General features: G+C 40.0%; 1 protein-coding gene across 2 annotated transcripts in view; it reads left to right on the top strand.

Moving 5' to 3' along the window:
- The window catches only part of BASP1 (brain abundant membrane attached signal protein 1), a 123,823-nt gene extending 114,588 nt beyond the window's left edge, over positions 1–9,235 (top strand). For both annotated transcript variants that reach the window (XM_089674826.1, XM_089674825.1), the window contains one exon: positions 7,623–9,235. In XM_089674826.1, coding sequence (XP_089530952.1) covers positions 7,633–8,349 — 717 coding nt within the window. In that variant the 5' untranslated portion in view covers positions 7,623–7,632 and the 3' untranslated portion in view covers positions 8,350–9,235. The remainder of the gene's footprint in view (positions 1–7,622) is intronic.
- Positions 9,236–18,943: the final 9,708 nt, after the last annotated feature.

The following is an 18,943-nucleotide window of genomic DNA, read 5'->3' as shown; positions in this document are numbered from 1 at the left end:
GTGTGTGTGTGTATATATATATATATATATATTATGAATTTTATTTTATATTTTTTTTGTACAAGTAATGGCAGCGAACAGCAACTTATAGCAGGACTGGGGGGGAACAGACTTGGTGTTACTGACATCCCCAGTTACAATACAGTGATCAGTGCTAATAAAAGACACTGTACTAATGGCACTAGGCAGGAAGGGGTTAACGTGGGGTGATCAAAGCGTTAACTGTGTGCTGTTTTACTATGAGGGCTGTGTGTGTGTTTCACTGTAAGCAACACTGCTTTGTATGGCTGTACTATGCAGAGCCATACAAAGCAGTGTGCAGGAGTGGAAGAAAGAGATCTGTATTTGTTTACATACAGGTCTCTCCCCAGTCGGAAATCCTCAGAGATCGGTGGGTGCTGGAGGGAAATCGGTGTCCGGGACCCGGTGATTGTCAGCCTAGGGTGCCTGCGCGCCCCCTACCCGGAACTGCAAAATCGTGCGCGCGCGTGTGTGTGTGATATTCAAAATCAGCAGGAGATCAAATACTTATTTCCTTCATGGGTATATGTTTGCCCACTCACAAAGAAATGATCAGTCTAAAAATCGAATGGTAGGTGTATTGTAACACAGAGACAATAGACATACATTTCTTTTGAATTTTTTGTTGCTAACAAATGATGCACTGATTTGCATGTTCATGAGGGAAATAAGTATTTGATCCCCTTCACAAAACATCACTTAGTACTTGGTGGCAAATCCCTTGTTGGCAATCACAGAGGTCAGACGTTTCCTGTAGTTGGCCATCAGGTTTGCACACATCTCAGGAGGGATTTTGGCCCACTCCTCTTGGCAGATCCTCCCCAAGTCATTAAGGTTTGGTGGCTGACGTTTGTGGAGGGAGCTGAAAGTTCGAGTTGCCAGATTTTCAATCAGATTAAGGTCTGGAGACTGGCTAGCCCTCTCCAGGACCTTAATGTGCTTCTTTTTGAGCCACTCCTTTGTTGACTTGACCGTGTGTTTTGAGTCATTGTCATGTTGGAACACCCATCCACAACCCATTTTCAATGCTTTGGCTGAGGGAAGAAGGTTCTCATCCAAGATTTGACGGTACATCCCTTTGATGTGGCGCAGTTGTCCTGTCCCTTTAGCAGAAAAACACCCCCAAAGCAGAATGTTTCCACCACCATGTTTGACAGTTGGGATGGTGTTCTTGGGGGTCATAGGCAGCATTCCTCTTCCTCCAGACACGGTGAGTTGAATTGATGCCAAAGAGCTCAATTTTGGTCTCATCTGACCATAACACTTTCAACCAGTCCTCCTCTGCATCAGTCAGATGTTCAGAGGCAAACTTCACACGGGCATGGACATGTGTTTTCTTGAGCAGAGGGACCTTGCGGGCACTGCAGAATTTCAATTCTTGTCGGTGTTGTGTTACCAATTGTTTTCTTGGTGACTGTGGTCCCAGCTGCCTGGAGATCGACAAGATCCTCGCGTGTAGTTCTCTGATGATTCCTCACTGTTCTCATCGTTGACACTCCACGAGGTGAGATCTTGCATGGTGCACCAGACCTAGGGAGACTGACAGTTGTTTTGTGTTTCTTACATTTGCGAATGATTGCACCAACTGTTGTCACCTTCTCACCCAGCTGCTTGGTGATAGTTTTGTAGCCCAGTCCAGCCTTGTGTAGGTCTACAATCTTGTCCCTGACATCCTTGGACAGCTCTTTTGGTCTTTGCCATGGTGGATGGAGAGTTTGGAATCTGATTGTTTGATTGCTCCTGTGGACAGGTGTCTTTTTATACAGGTAACAAAATGAGATTAGCAGCACTCCCTTTTAAGAGCCTGCTTCTAATCTCAGCTTGTTACCTGTATGAAAGACACCTGGTAGCCAGAAATCCTGCTGAATGATTTCCCTCATGAACATACAAATCCGTGCATAATTTGTTAGACAGAATAGCAACAAAAAAATTCAAAAGAAATGCATGTCTGTTACAATACACCTACCATTCGATTTTTAGACTGATCATTTCTTTGTGAGTGGGCAAACATTCAAAATCAGCAGGGGATCAAATACTTATTTCTATATATATATAATATGAATGATGTTGCACTCCCTTGCTGCCCTGTAGCAGTATTTCTACTATAGGGTGGTATGGAAGCGGTTAATATGTTCAGTTTTAAAGGGATGAGGTGGCAACCCTATGGGAATCACACAGGAATGGCTTGAACCAGCCCTTTAAAGGGTTAGTTCACCTTTCCTAGAAAATTGCCTATGGGGTGTTTTGTGGATAAAAAAAAAAGTGTACATCAGAGTTTTGCTATATGAGGGCCATTTTTGGACCTCGTAAAGCCTGACTGGAACACTCCCAGGACATTGCTTATTGAGGCCACTGCTCATCTCCACCATCACAGGAGTGACCTCTGAAAAACACTGAGCTCACAGCTACTGCACCAGGGGGGAGAGAGAGCTAGGACAATATTCAACTTTAGTCAGAAGCTGCAGTTTTTTTTTTTATCTACAGGCACCCCTTATTTGCATACATGGTTTGTGTGGTTTTTTTTTTTTGGTTTTTTTTTTAAATTTTTATTTTAAATGAGTTTAAACATGCACCCCAGACACTCTCCAAGTGATTTTTATTTTTTTTTTTCCAAGAGGGAAGTGTCTTTTTCCACCTCACTGATATTTGATAAACACTTTTCAAACGTGCTGTAAACACTATGTAAATGTTTTAACCGCTTCCCTGCTGCCCTATAGCAGATATACTGCTACAGGGCGGCAGGGGTGCGCAAAACCACGTATATATGTGAAGTGATGCAAATGCTGCAGGTTTTTTAAATGTGAACAGTTCTGCCCGTTCTCCATATTATCTATTGTGAGTGGCTTTGCTAGGCGTTCGGGGAGCAGCAAAAGTGCTCCAAGCCCCTGTTTCTAATGGTAATATGGACAGGGCCTTACGTTGCAAAACAGCACCACAATCGATTGAGAGTATTTCTTGTAACATAACCTTGTTGGAATATCTGACTGAACCCCTGCTTTGCCTGTACAGGGAGAGCAAAATTATTATTTTTTCATTCATAAAATGATAGGGATATTTAGTGATGCTCATCCTTAAATGGGACCAAAAGTAATTGGACAATTGAATATAATCATAAATAAAATGTTCATTTTTAATATTTTGTTGAGAATCCTTTACTGGCAATGACTGCCTGAAGTCTGGAACCCATGGACATTACCAAAGACTGGGTTTCCTCCTTTCTGATGCTTTGCCAGGCTCTAACTGAAGCGGCTTTGTGAATCTTTCTGCGTTTTTAGTTTTTGCCTTCAGCAAGTGAAATGCATGCTCAATTGGATTGAGATCAGGTGATTGACTCGGCCATTGCAGAATATTCAACTTCTTTTCCTTCATAAGCTCCTGGGTTGCTTTTGCAGTGTGTTTTGGATCATTGTCCATCTGTACTGTGAAGCGCCGTCCAATCACCTTTGCTCCATTTGGCTGAATCTGGGCTGACAGTACATATATGTGTGTATAGGTGTGTGTGTGTGTGTGTGTGTGTGTATATAGGTATAGATTGTGTGTGTGTGTGTGTGTGTGTGTATATATGTGTGTGTGTGTGTGTGTGTGTGTGTGTGTGTGTATATAGGTATAGATGTGTGTGTGTGTGTGTGTGTGTGTGTATATATGTATGTGTATGTATATGTGTGTGTGTGTATGTGTATATATATATATATATATATATATATATATATATATATATATATATATATATATATATATATATATATATATCTTTACATTGTGACACAATCTTCCTTTTTATCTTTCCTGAGTGAGCTCAATCCTCTTCGTGTCTTGCATACCTTTCCTCCTAGACATTGCAGCTCACAGTGGGAGAGTTTCAGCAACAGAGGTAGTGCTGTCAATCCAGAAATCACACCCTGTGTGCACAAACTAACGTCCAAAGAAGTGTCTAAAAACACTTGAATGTGGAGAAATACAAAAATCACGTGTAAAATAAGTGTCTGAAAAACTGAGAATTTCCACAATACCACTGCTGCTTAATTAACTTTACAAGTTGCTCAGAAGATGAAGCCTAAAAGGTAAATCGCCACCGCTGCTAGACCAAAACATAGGTCTGAGTGCTAGAATCAAAGTTTGCTCATCACACTGGCACTGCTTGTAGGGATCGTCACTTGGAAAATATCAAGATGATAAAATGCATCAGAAAAATAGCTGCTGCTTTTTATTGCTTTTTATATAGTTATGTATGGCTTTTAAGTACACTCAACAAAACAGCACTGTCTCTGTTATTACTGTTATTTATTGGCCTCGTGTCTATATGAGTGGTTCCTGCAGACATAGGTTGTATGACGTGATACTGACAGAATTCTGCATCAAGAGATTTGATTGGGTCAGCAGCCAAATGGTATCCTCTGTGCAATCCATGCAAGCCGTGTGACAGCGTTAATAAACTTGTGCAACAAATTATAGCTGCTAGATCTTTTTATCTTCTGTTGAGTAACATCCAGTAAGTGATGCCATGGATATTTTCACATTTTTGGATACTTTTATTTTTATTTCCTCATAAGTTTGTAGTTTTTAGATGGAATATTTTCCTGCATTTAGCATGTTTTGGGAATTTTTTTTTTCTTTGACTCATGCCCATGATGTATTGTTTTTTTGTTTTTTTTAAAACTCCCCCATCCCTCTGGCTACTGGGACCAAACAAAAAGCCTGTGTGAGCTCCATGCTGTGACTTAACGGTAACACAGGGATGAGGATCCTTCCTCCCCCATGTGACAGCACCATCATGATCAGGAATGAGTCACATGCTCCCCATACCTAGCAGTACCGGGTATTTTTATTCACTCCTCGCAGCTAAGTGAGCCAGAGTGGAAGTCACGGGCAGGTGGGTAAATGATGCCGGTGTAGCTGCCATTTAGGTGAACCTGTTGCTTTGCCCTGCTGTGGCAATGGCCAGGCTTGCTTTAAGAGATAATGTGACTTGACAAAAGAGGCCAGGAGTTTTAAGCACACTGGAGTTGATTTACTAAAACTGAAGAGTGCAAAATTTGGTACAGTTGTACATGGCAGCCAATCTGCTTCTAACTTCAGCTTGTTCAATTAAAGTGATACTAAATGCACACTGTTTCATTTACATTGTCTTTTATTTTGGTATGTAGATGATGGCACTGTAATTATTTTCATAAAAAAAAAAACAAGTACCTTTTCCTAATCGGTGTACAGCTATTACATGACCCAGCTCTTTCCCAGCCTGTCTGCAGGGAAACAGTGTCAGGAGGAGCTTCTAGTCCTCTGCTGCTTGTCATGTGTTCAAAATAAAAAAAAACAGTTTACTGATAAGATTTATTTTACTCTGTATTCCAAAGGCTGTTTTTGACATATATATATTTGAAATCTAATCTTTATTATTTTGTGGGAATAACATGGGATGGGGGCAGATTTCTGCCAGTCACAGGCTGTGTCACGCCCCTCCAGCCTGTGTCTTAGAATAAAAGGGAGATGAAGCAGCCATTAATCTACATGTAATATCCCACCCCCATTATGTTTAGCTGGTTAATGGGCATATACACATTTACCACTGTGTATACGCCCACATACATGACCTTTTAATCATAGGCTGGTCAGATATGATAGGGAGGAAATGCTCAGCATTGAAACTCACTGAAAACTGAGCATGTGCAGGGTTGCCACTACAGCTGCAAATTCCTTGGCTGTATTGGGGACATGAAGAGAAGGCGGCAATGGAGAGCAGCATGCTCAACCAGGTTTTTTGCAGAAAACAAAACTCCTAGTGACTGAGTATGAACAGCATGCAATACAGCATTTATTAATCATTTTTTTATGATGTGTGTTTAGTGACATTTTAAGCTTTTGACAAAAGTTGGAAGCAGGTTAGTTTTTATACAGAGCTGCACCAGATTTTGCACTGTCCAGTTTTAGTAAATCATCCCCACTGTGTTGTGATACAATTATCTAGACAACCCACTACCAAAAGAAAGAACTGTGGCTGAGATCAATTAAGTTTGAAATGGACAGATCTTTTCTATGGACAGATTTTTTTCTACAGAACTGAACCATGTGGTCTGTTTTTTTTTTCTCCCTGTAACCTGCAATGTTTGTTCTTTTTTTTTTTTTTTTCATTTTTAAGAGATTTTTTTTTTTTACTTTAGTTTTTAGTGTAATCCTATAACTAGTCTCGCACAAAGAGAAAAGCACATTTTATAGCTTTATCAAGAGAAAGTTGCCATATTTGTGTTTTTTGCTGTAGTTGTTGGGTTGTGTTTTTAGTGCACAATTTGTTTATCGAGATACATATACATATCATGTGAGCTGTCAAAAGTGTATTTATAAGATGAAATGTAAGTCCTCAAACTTGTGTACATCCCTTCAAACTGTGACAAAAAACATTACATAAATGCAAGATGTTCATGGTGCGCTTTCCATCTACAAGACAAATGCTAAATAGCACGTTGTTTGAAGCTTGCCAACTATGCTTTCTGGTTTGAAAACTGTACTTTTATTTATTTATTTTTTTGTATTTCAAGCTCCACTGGGGAGATGCTGTTAAAAGTGAAATAAAAACTAAGATATAGTAATGGTGAAGTATGTACATATTCTTTAATTTAGTTAAATTTTGGTTATTACGCAAGGGTAACCCTTAAAGTAGTGAAATCAGGTTTCTAATGCTTGAACCTACCTGTCACTTGACATTAAAAAATTCTGCTTTGTTGCTTATTGCATGTGACAGTTAGTCAGCCCAAGATTTTGTAGAAGATTGCTTTAGTGTTTTTGTGTGGCAGAATGAGGACACTTTTACATATTTAGTTAGATGACTTTTGATGCATCTCTCTATAGTTACTTTATGATATATTTTAGTTTGCAGTTTTTATTTTAGGTGACATAAAAGATGAAAAAATGAATTTGCAGTAAGTAGTTCCTGGATGCTATAGTGGACCTTTTATTGTGCCTGAGTGCACTTAAATGCTGAAATATGGTTAACTGCTATCATTAACAGTTTATCAGAATTTTGGATGCTGTAGGTTGCTTTCATACATACATTCTGCGTGTTGCCTTTTTGGATTCGCTTTCGTACATATAGACATTTACAATTGTTTTAAACTATAAGCTGAAAAAAATAACCTGAAAAAAAATAATTACCACAATTTTTGGTACAAGTTCTTTTGCAACCCAGGTAGTAAATATCTATTAATATTCTAATTCAGAAGGGGAACTTTAATTTACCTTTTTAAAAATTAGTATGGTTGAGCTGGCAGAGATTCCCATCTGCCTCTTGAATTATTCTCAGGATGGCTTGTGCTACTGTTGGATTTGAGCTGTTTGGCAGATGTGAGCACCCATAGGCTGGGGAATGGGAAGTTGCTAATCTTTGATCTGCCTTTAGCATGTCCAGGAATTTTCTAATAAAAATTATTACAAATGGATGTTTAACATTTTTTGTTGCAATATTGGCAACATGTGTGATGTTCCTAAAGGTATTACAGAGTATATCACCATACCCAAACTTTAACTACATGGTTTCATAACTTTATAAGTCTGTGAAATAGTCTTTTGGATGCATCGGTGACCCTTTTTTATTTTTATTTTTTTTATTCTAGGGCTTTAAGCATGGGAGGAAAGCTGAGCAAGAAGAAGAAGGGATACAATGTTAATGATGACAAATCAAAAGACAAGGACAAAAAGGCTGATGAAGCAAATACGGAAGAAGAGGGGGCAACTAAAGCCAATGAGGAATCCCAACTTGTTGTAGAAAATGCAGATGCAAAGGAAAATAAGGATGAGAAGAATGATAAGGATTCCCAAGTGGCAGAGAATAAAACCGAGGCCAAGGAAGGAGACAAAGATGCAGCTAACAAGGAGGCTGTACAAAAAACAGAATCGGAGAAGACAGAGGCTTCTTCTGAAGCCAAGGCAGAACCTCAGAGCGCGGAACCCCCTGCATCTAAACAAGAGGAACCAGCAGCTGCAGTTTCTGCTGCACCTGCCAGTAGCGAAGCCTCTAAAGTCTCTGAACCTAGCACTGAGGCTAAGGTTTCCCAGCCTTCAGAAGCACCAGCACCAAGTAAAGTAGAGGAGAAGAGCAAGGAGGATGGGGAAGCCAAAAAGACTGAGGCTCCCTCCGCTCCAGAGGCCAAAACTGAGTCTGCTCCAGCTGCAGACTCTAAACCTAGCAGTGAGCCTGCTCCATCTTCCGTGAAGTCTCCAGAACCTGAAGCACCTAGTTCTTCTACTAAGGCCTCTGAGCCTGCAGGACCAGCTGATGAAGTTAAAGCTACTGAAACCCCAGCAGCTAATTCTGATCAAACCGTAGCAGTTCAAGAGTAAGATGGACAGCCTGTTTGAAATAACCACTTAAAACAACCTTCAGTTATGTTTTTCTTTGTTTTTGATTATTTTTTCAGCTATACTAACAAACTTGATTTAGATTTGAATTAAATACATGTAATGCCCAGAAACAATATAAAAATCCAAATAGTATTTTTGTGGGGGACAAAATGTACAAAATAAACATTCCACCAAATCTGTCAAGTAAATTAAAGAAAAAAAGTTTAGCTATATAGATGTTTGTGAGCTTTTTTTTTTTTTTTTTTGTACATCTGAGCAGCAGCTATAAAATGGAAGGTCAACGTACAGTGATATTTTTGTTTTTCCTCCTGCAATGAGATTACAGGAGAGATTTTCTCTGAATTTGCCCATAGGGCTTGTGCCAAGGCAATCAAATCTTTTTCAGAGATTTATTTTTTTTCTTTTTCATTTGCAGTCTACTATTTTTTTTAATGCAGTGAATAAAGGCCAAACTTTTCCAACAAAATCCCACTTTAGCTGTCTTATTCCTCTCCAGATATTTTGGGAGTAACAACATCCTCATCCTACTTAGTCTACCTAGATTTCTCATGATGAAATAATGCATGTCTGTGGTTGGGTGCACCTGTAGTTCTGTTTTATTGGTCAGTGGAAATAATAATAATTAAAAAAAAAAAGTCTGCGTTGATTTGCAGTTCCAGTTTTTCTTCCATTCTATGTCACAGACACCAACACAATTCTCATTGGAAAGCAAGTAACTATTTAAAAATAACAAAAAAAAAAGCAAAACAGAAACAAAAAGGAAAAAAAAAAAACAAAAAAAGGAAGATGTAAAATGGATGCATTGAAAATATATGTAATTGTATAAATGGTGCAACAGTAATAAAAGTAAAATAATTAAGAAATATATTCTTAGTTGTTGTTTTTTTATCATTTATTTTGTTTACTTTTTAACATAGCCCACATAACAATGTTGGTGGGTTTAATTTGGTACTTTTATATTGCACTTAAAAAAAACCCCCCAAAACTAAGGCGAACAACATAACCTGAACAAATGGATGTTCCATTGTAAATATCAGCCCCTTTGATGCACAATTTGTGTTGTCACAATTATTTTGCAAGCTTTAAGCACATGTTCCCAGGAACTGGCTAGTTTATTATTTATTTTTACAGTGTAAACTATCAATAAATGTATACTGTCAGTTGTATATACATACACACACTGCAAAAATTCTGTTTTAACCCCATCTTTCATACCTATTTATATCTGCAAGAATAGTGGAATAGGACCCAATTCAGTATTCCTAGGAGTCCTGATTACCATATATGTGTGGATACATTGTATATGTTTACCACGTAAAGTGACACAAAACTCGAAAAATATATTCAAATATGATCGCAACTCAAAATGCACTTTTGTATTCCTCTCCGCCTCCTCCTTATCTCAAAATTCCATTTTTTTTTTTTCTGCTTTGATTGGATTTCCTTTTAGAGGGTGACTGCTGTTCTCTGATTCCACAAAATGAAGGAATGTGGCCACCTTCTCTCCCTCACTCCTGAGATTGATTAGGGCCTATCTATGAGCTATGGGATTTGCGTGTGCATAGAGCAGTGCACTTGCCTGAAACATATGTGCTCTGTTCCAAACCAACAGAAGTGAGGGGAAAAAGGGGAGGCCATGGAGGACATTACAAGGAGGCATAAAAATGAGATAAACTTTCATCTAGAATGGCTTACAGGGTTATTAAGTAGTGGATGTGTATGGATTATTTTTGAAGAATAGAGCTGGCATGTTTTATGTCCAGACCATTTTTCAGCTTTCAGTGCTATGATAGTTTTGACCAAAATCTACCCTGTCCTGCAACACTGTACCCAAATTAGTTTTATTCCATTTTTTGAAATGGATAGAGCTTTCTTTTCGTGGTCAAATATTTTTTACATGCCGCTTCTGGTGAGATCAGGCTTTATACTCTACAATCTAATCTCAGGTGCTGGCTCGGCTTGTCTTGTTTCCACCTAAGCAATCATTTCTACCAGCAACAAAAATGCCACACAGCTTGATGCAATAGAATATTCCTTTTTTAATAAAATGGCCAGTGGGAACGTTCTTTTTCTGACATTTTGGAATAAGCACAAGGCTTTGAGATTTTTCTGGAGTGAATTTTAAATACACCCCAGAAAAATCCCACATTGGTGGTCAATGGCCCTTTAAACCCCCCCCCCCTCACAACTTTCATCCACTGTAGCTGGAGGATTTAATCAATGGATTCATTCAATAAATCCTCTGTCTTCCCCTACTCTGATGTGAGAGGACAGGGAGGGATCACCAATATAAACAGTACTGCGTGCATGCATACTATGAGAGAACACGCTAGTAGAGAAGAACTCACAGGTACGTCCACATACCCTAGTAAGGGCTCTGTCCAGCTTTATCCAGTTTAATTAAAACAGCCAAGCTTAAGGAGGTTAAAGTGCATGTCTGGGCAGAAAAAAAAATGTTTAGTACATCTGCAATACATGCATATTTCTTCATGTTTTGTCTCTGTATAATGCTACAAGTACAGCTAAAAGTCCTGTTGATCCTGCCAGAAATGAAGTGAGATCCTAATTTCCTGTTTGAGCTGGCAACTCTGCCTCTGCTGCAATGAAATCTCGAGAGGTGTCCATCAGCCTTGCCTGACTTCTCTCTTGGACCACACAGAATACATTACCCTGAGGTTGTAGCAGAGAGGAGGTGTGTGTGTGGTATATATCCCAGCAGTGGAGAACTGGGCACGGCAGAAAATATTGCTTGGGTTTTCAGTGCAGCAGGGGATTACCCACTTTTCCATTTAAAGTAACATTTAAAACCATTGACTTGCTAAATAGGTATAATGGAATGTGCTGAAACACACTAATCATGGCACATGCATGTCTACATTCAAATGATACAATATCATTTGTCATCTCAAATCTGCAAAAAAGTCAATGGCCAGATCAACTAATTCAAAAGTATTTGTGTGTATACTGTGTATGTATGAATGTGTGTATATAGATATATACAGTATATATACACCAATTTTACAGCATATTTCAACAGTCAATCACTAGATCTTTATTCAGCCTAAATGAAGGTGATATACTTGAACACAATTACACAAATTGGTGTATTCATGATCTAAATTAACAAGGATACAGATTTGTCATACTAGGGGAGCATGTAGGTAGAACTTGTCTTATTTAACACTCACAGATATCTAGGCTCTAATGTTCTTCTTGCAATCGATGTGCGTATTGTCATTATACCAAGATCAATAAAGCTCTCTAGGGCCCTCAGAAGGTTATGACTTCCTATTAGTCTGAAAAGGGTTTAAAAAGATTGTAAAATTATAGTGGAATTTATTGATTTCAAATCCTGAACATGCACACAATGATTGCTGATTTTTCTAGGACTGACTGGCCCAGAAAATTTGACGCTAACCATTTGATGCTCAAAAAAGTCTCCAAGAACCACAGTATTTCATCAATGGATATTCAGATAACACTTGCAACAGTTGGAGTCAAAATGCAAAAAAACAAAACTTCTGGAGAACAAAAAGAACAAGACTTCAGTTTCTCATTCTACATCTAAGACCATGTATTCAGGAGCTACATGCAAAAAACTGATCAATCCAAGACATAGTTATTTGGTCACAGTAACAGTAGACATGCCTATTGCAACTTGATGACAGCATTTCAGGAGAAATTACCTCGAAACAACTGTGATGCATTGTTCTGGAAATGTTATGGTTTGGGGTGCCTTGTGATTTTAGCATTTTGAATTGTTTTTGTTTAGGATTTTAGCAGCTAGCGGTCGTCATGTCAACTATACATTCTACATCTTATCAAAGTGTGCTGAATGAAAATGGGAGGCCATCTGTCAAAAAGTTTAACTGGAAATGGTCTTTCAATACAATAACGATCCAAAGCATGCTAGGAAAAGAAAAGAAAAAGGAATGGTGGGTTATGGACTACCCTAGTCAAGACTCAAAGCCTTTTTTTTTTTTTTTTTTTTTTAATTTCCATTTTTAAAACAAGCAGTTCATACAAAGAAATCCACAAACATCTTGCAACTGAAGAAATTTTGCATGGGGAAGTGGTCAGATCAGTGGGCAAAATGCCTGCAAGAAGTCTTTTCTGCAAAAGAGGGAATACTGTACTTGTTTTGGATGTCAAGGGCTTCTTCTCTATTGATTTTTTTGTTGTATAAATGGATGAAAAGGGAGTTTTTCTTGTTTTTATTAAATCGTATCAACTTTTATTTGTAGGTACTGTTTGAATAAAGATCTAATGTTTGCCTGTTCAAAAGTCAACTACTTCCTTGGGGGTTTACTTAATTTTTCAAAGGACAGCAAAATTAGAGTGGTGTATTTACTCATTGTGCTGCCCAAGGTACCACTAAAATTGGGCACCTACCCCCCACCCCATGGGTGACAGCACAACTCTTAGCCAGGGCTGTCTATTATTGATTGGACCCTCTCCAAAACATTTCTTGCCCCCTCCCCATGCAATTTTGTTTCCCACCCCAACATCACCAAAAACAAACATGCACACAGACTTATCTAAAAAAAACTTTAGTAATGTAAACATAAAGAACAAGTCCACACTCATTTATTGCTAGAGGTTATTACACATCCTTACTGCTCAATGATTGTTTGCTAGAAGTAACTGCACATCATTGCTGCTCACTGATAGGTTGCTGATTATTACTGCTTAATGATTGGTTGCTAGAGGTTACAGCACATCATTACTCCAGACATAGTACAGGAGACGGTCAGAGACGGCAGACATACTTATGAAGATGTTTAGAGATGGCGGACATGATACAGGAGATGGTCAGAGATGGCGGACATGATCAGGGGCGGACTGACAACTCAGGGGGCCTCCAGGAAATAGGGGATCATGGGGCCCCTGTGTCCTTGCCCAAACTCAAAAAAGCCTATGAAAAAGGTACCAGGGGCATCTCATGGGGCCTCCTACTGACCCCGGGCCCTCAGGCAGTGCCCGAGTTTCCAAATGGTCAGTCCGCCCCTGGACATGATGCAGGAGACTGTCAGAGATGGCGAACAGGAGACGGTCAAAGACAGCAGACAGGATACAGGAGAATGAAGATGTCTGAGGGTGCACCACCCTGTGTATTGTCTGATCTCCTATCCCTGTATATTGCCTGCTGAGCACTGCACACATAATGGTTCTTCCTTCCTGATCACCATAACAGGAACTCTGTCCCCACACATTTAATTTACTTACTGCTGTTTGACACCGCCAGGTCTCTGGCTCCCAGTGCAGGGCAGAGCACCCCCCACCCACACCTCACTAGTCACAGCTCCAGGTGTTAAGGGGTGGAGAGATCAGCTGTTAGAGGCATGTAGCAATCACATGGGACTCGGGAGACAGGAGAGGCAAAGGAGCACTGAGCCAGAAGATTCAAGAGGTGAGAGAGAGAGCAAAGCAGGCATTCTCCCGGACCAGCTCCGCCACTGCACCGCCCAAGTCAAACTCCACAGGAATAGCATTCAGCCAACCGCAGCCATGGTTCTCAGTCCTCAATCCAACCGCTGTCCCCACCTCAAACCCCAACCCACCCCCCCTTGGCGGCAACACTGCTCTCCCCCACCACCAGCAACCCCCCCGAACTGCCCGATTATACTACTAAAATTAAAAGACTTCAGAGAAACAGTCGGCCACGCTCCAGCAGTGAGCAGCTTGGTGGATCGCTGGCAGTGCTTCACTAGGTTGCTGTCCCTGCAGGTTGTGCCATCTCTTCGGGGGGTAGTGCTGGCCCCCTTAAACTTGCCATCCTAGGTAATTAATATTGTTTGCCTTGTTGTAAATACGCCGCTGCATGCACTGTTCAAATATTGAGACTTCAATCTGGGATATGCATTTCCTCCACTAGTCCTACTCCTATAATGAAGTTAGTCCAAGAACACACTAATCCTTATTGCCCTGTAGTAGCCACACTAGTGTTTTCTGATGTTGCCAACTTGGATGTCGTCTTCCAGGGAGGACTTGTTATTGCAGGGTCCTGTATTGCACCCCAAGCCACAATTCCTTCAACTAGGGATGTGGGCCATAAAAGGAACATCCTAAGGGCAGACCTTTATTTGTAGGCCCTGTTTGAATAAAGATTGAATTTTTGTCTGTTTAAATATGTTGAAAAGTTCAACAATCTCCATGGGGTGTACCTAATTTTTCTTATGAGTGTGTTTCTCTTTTTCTACAGACTATATAAATAAAAAAAAGTGGGATACAGTCAAGATTGATAATACAAGTAATTCACACATGTAAAGGACAAGTGCTACAACCCTCATAACATATTCCGGGAGGAGTATGAATCTCACTGTGCAATTCCCGGGGTCTCCATCCACTGAACCAATAAGTCCATCATGTAGGATCAGCATCAAGGTGGGAATAAACTGCAGACCAATATCTTGTTTGACTGAAACGCGTTAGTGTTGGTTGTCTTTTGGAACTTTTTTACTCTGCATTCGAATAAAGTTTCTACAGTTTATTCCCACCTTGTTGCTGATCCTGCGTGATTGACTAATTAGACAGGTAAGCCTGAAATATCACTGTACTACAGTTCAGCTTAGTGAGCAATAACATTGGCTCTTTGTGCTGCAACCCCTAAACTCATAGTTACATACAGTAGTTACACTGTGAGGTTGAAAAAAAACACTAGTCCATCTAGTTCAACCAAGAAGAAAAAGATATTGAAACCCCCCATATACACAATCCTATATCCACAGTTGATCCAGAGGAAGGTAAAAAAAAAAAACACCCATAAGCGTGATCCAATTTGCTCCAGTGCGGGAAAAAAATGCTTGCAGATCCCCAGGGAGGTAATCGAATATTCTCTGGATCAACTACCCCTGGTGTTATCACCTCTGAGATGTCTAGAACCAGCTCGTGAGGGAGTCTATTTCAGATTTTCACAGCCGTTACTGTGAATAAGCCTTTCTGTGTGTGGAGGTTAAATCTCTTTTCCTACAGATGTAAAGCATGCCCCCTTGTCTTCTGTAATGACCTGAACCTGAATAACTCTACACCAAGTTTGCTTTGTGGACCACTTATGTACACTGCTCAAAAAAATTTGAAAACACATCAAATCTCAATGGGGAAAAATATCATGCAGGATATCTATACTGATATGGACTGGGTAATGTGTTAGGAACATTAGGATGTCCCATCGTTTGATGGAAATTAAAATTATCAACCTACAGAGGACTGAATTCATAGACATCCCAAAAGTCAAAAATGGAAAAATTATGAAGCAGGCTAGTCCATTTTGCTGAAATTTCATTGCAACAACTCAAAATGATACTCAGGAGATTGTATTTCCCCCCACGTGCTTGTATGCATGCCTGCCAACATCAGGGCATGCTCCTAACGAGACGATGGATGGTGTCCTGGGGTATTTCCTCCCAGATCTGGACCAGGGCATCACTGAGCTCCTGGACAGTCTGAGGTGCAAACTGTCTACATCTGATGGACTGAGACATGATATCCCAGAGGTGTTCTATTTTGATTTAGGTCAGGTGTCCTTGGGGGGCATTCAATGGTATAAATTCCTTCATCCTCCTGGAATTGCCTGCATACTCTAGCCACATGAGGCCAGGCATTGTTGTGCAGCAGAAGGAACACAGGACCCACTGCACCAGTGTAGGGTCTGACAATGGGTTCAAGGATTTCATCCCAATACCTAATGGTAGTCAGGGTGCCATTGTCTAGCCTGTAGAGATCTGTGCATTCCTCCACGGATATGCCACCCCAGACCATCACTGACCCAACACCAAAACCGTCATGCCGATGTTACAGGCAGCATAACGTTCTCCACTGCTTCTTCAGACCTTTTCATGTCTGTCGTGCTCAGGGTGAACCTGCTCTCATCTCTGAAAAGAACAGGGTGCCCGTGGCAAACATGCCAATTCTGGTGTTTAATGGCAAATGCCAATCGAGCTCTATGGTGCCAGGCAATGAACACAGGGCCAGCTAGAGGACATCGGGCCCTCAAGCCACCCTCATAAAGTCTGTTTCTGATTGGTCAGAGACATTCACACCAGTGGCCTGCTGGAGGTCATTTTGTAGGGCTCTGGAAGTGCTCATCCTGTTTCTCCTTGCACGAAGGAGCAGATACCAGGCCTGCTGATGGGTTAAGGACCTTCTACGGCCCTGTCCAGCTCTCCTAGAGTGACTGCCTGTCCTCTGGAATCTCTTCCATACTCTTCAGACTGTGCTGGGAGACACAGCAAACCTTCTGGCAATGGCATACATTTATGTGCCATCCTGGAGGAGTTGGACTGCCTGTGCAACCTCTGTAGGGTCCAGGTATTGCCTCATGCTACCACTAGTGCCACTGACCCTAGCCAAATGCAAAACTATCGAAAAACAGTAGAAAAAAGGAGTAGGGAAAAAAATGTCAGTGGCCTCCTCCTGTAAAACCATTCCTTTTTCGGGGATCGTCTCATTGTTGCCCATCTAGTGCACCTGTTAAATTCATTAATACCAAGGTAGCTGAAACTGATTACCAACCCCCTCTGCTCCTTAACTGACCAGATCAATATCCCAGGAGTTTAATTGACTTGATGCTATACTCTGATTAAAAAAGTGTTCCTTTAATTTTTTTGAGCAGTGTATTTATACATGTTGATCATATTCCCCCTTAATCTCTTCTTCTCAAGAGAGAATAAATTCAATTGCTCTAATGTTTCCTCATAGCTGAGTTCCTCCATGCCTCTTATCAATTTGGTTGCCCTTCCCTGCACTTCCTGCAGTTCTCGAATATCCTTTTTGTGAATTGGTGCCCAAAACTAAACTGCATATTCCAGATGAGGTTTTACTAATGGTTTGTACAAGGGCAAAATGTTAACTCCCTCTCTGGAGTCTATACCAATTTTAATACAATAAAGGATTTTGCTAGCTGTGGAAACTGCAGCTTGGTGTTGCATGCCATTATTAAGTCTTTGATCTACCAGATCACCCAAATCCTTCTCTCTCAATGACTCGCCTAGCTGTTCTCCTTCTAGAATGTAAAATACATGCATGTTCTTAGCCCCCAAGTGTATAACGTTACATTTATCATCATTAAACCTCATTTGTCACATAGTTGCCCAATTAAATAGTGCATTGACATAGACTGACTTGCAGGTTGGAGGCATCCTGTGATGTTATTCCACTGCATAACTTGGTGTCACCTACAAATACTGAAATTACACTTTTAATATGTCTACATATACACTCAAATATTGAAGCCAGGCAGCCAGGGTTTTTAGAGAGTTTACCTATGGTAGCATGCATATATTTAACATTGCCATAGATCATGGTTATACAATATGCAGAACACTTCAATTCAAAATACAATATACTCCATTGACAAAACTAGCACATCATGATAAGGATCCTTATTTCCAAAAAAAGTTATTTTTGGGTTGCGTATAATGAAAATGATAGTCACATGACTGAAAGAAAGATCGGTGGTAAACCTCAGTGAATTGAGCCTAACTCCTAAAACACTTTAGATTCATATTTGGCTTTATGAAAAGGAGATTACAGTTTTAAAGGTAGCTTTTCCATTTGTTGCAAAGGAAGGCAGTGTGAGGTGAGGAAGTTTACTTGTGACTAAGGTATCAAGCACATCTGGCATCTCTAATGTTTTAAAATTATAGATTTCTGCCTTTAATACATTAGAAAATCAATGTTTGATGGTAATTTGATGAAAAATTTTCAAATTATCTCTCTTGAATGTGAATGATGAAATTAGGCAACTCTCTTCACAATCTCTGTGAAGTCTGAATAAACCAAATAAATCATTGATGTGCATGTCGAATAAAAGAAAAGCAAGCCTAATGGTTAAAAAAGGCACATTGTTTTATAGGTATGGATGGCTTCCTCCTTGTCTGTGTGTAGCCAATATTTACTCTGTTCTAGATTTGGAGTAGAGAAGGGTTAAAACACCTATCAGTTTATTATTTGCTGTCTGTGTCCTGCTGTAGAAATTTCGCTTCATCTCCTGCCCTGGAGATGCAACAGGATATGAGAGGTAATCTCCCCAATATGAGAAGAATTCCATCTCAGTTGTAACCAGAATATTTGTCCCTACTGCTAGATTTAAATTTATCTCTTGCTCTGGTGACCACTCTTAAGATGTTGAATGTTCCCTGATTTCTGTCTGGGTGACAGAGATGAATATTCCCAACAGGGATACATCAATAAAAACATGAGAGGTTCTAACCCAGGCACTTGAAACTCAGATGAAACAGTGGAGTAGAGAGGACTACATTTTTAAGAGGCCCGCATTATATCTACTGGGGGCTACACCTACCCAATTCTAAAAAAAGATTCTGGCAATTTGGAACTTGACATTCTAGCAAAAAATGCAGCCTATCATATTTAACCACTTGCCCTCCAGAGAATTTACCCTTCTTTCTGGCCAGGCCATTTTTTGCGATACGGCGCTGTTACTTTAACTGACAATTGCGCGGTCTTGCAATGCTGCACCCAAATTAAATCTACGTCCTTTTTTCCCCACAAATAGAGCTTTCTTTCGGTGGTATTCAATTGCCTCCTAAGTTTTTTATTTTTTGCGCTATAAACA

This window comes from Staurois parvus, unplaced genomic scaffold (genome assembly GCF_062004578.1).
Source record: "Staurois parvus isolate SC_StPar_1 unplaced genomic scaffold, SC_StPar_1.0 ptg000153l, whole genome shotgun sequence".
Classification (NCBI taxonomy): Eukaryota; Metazoa; Chordata; class Amphibia; order Anura; family Ranidae; genus Staurois; species Staurois parvus.
The sequence above is the reverse complement of the archived record's forward strand: the minus strand, read 5'-3'. Positions and strand labels throughout refer to the sequence as shown.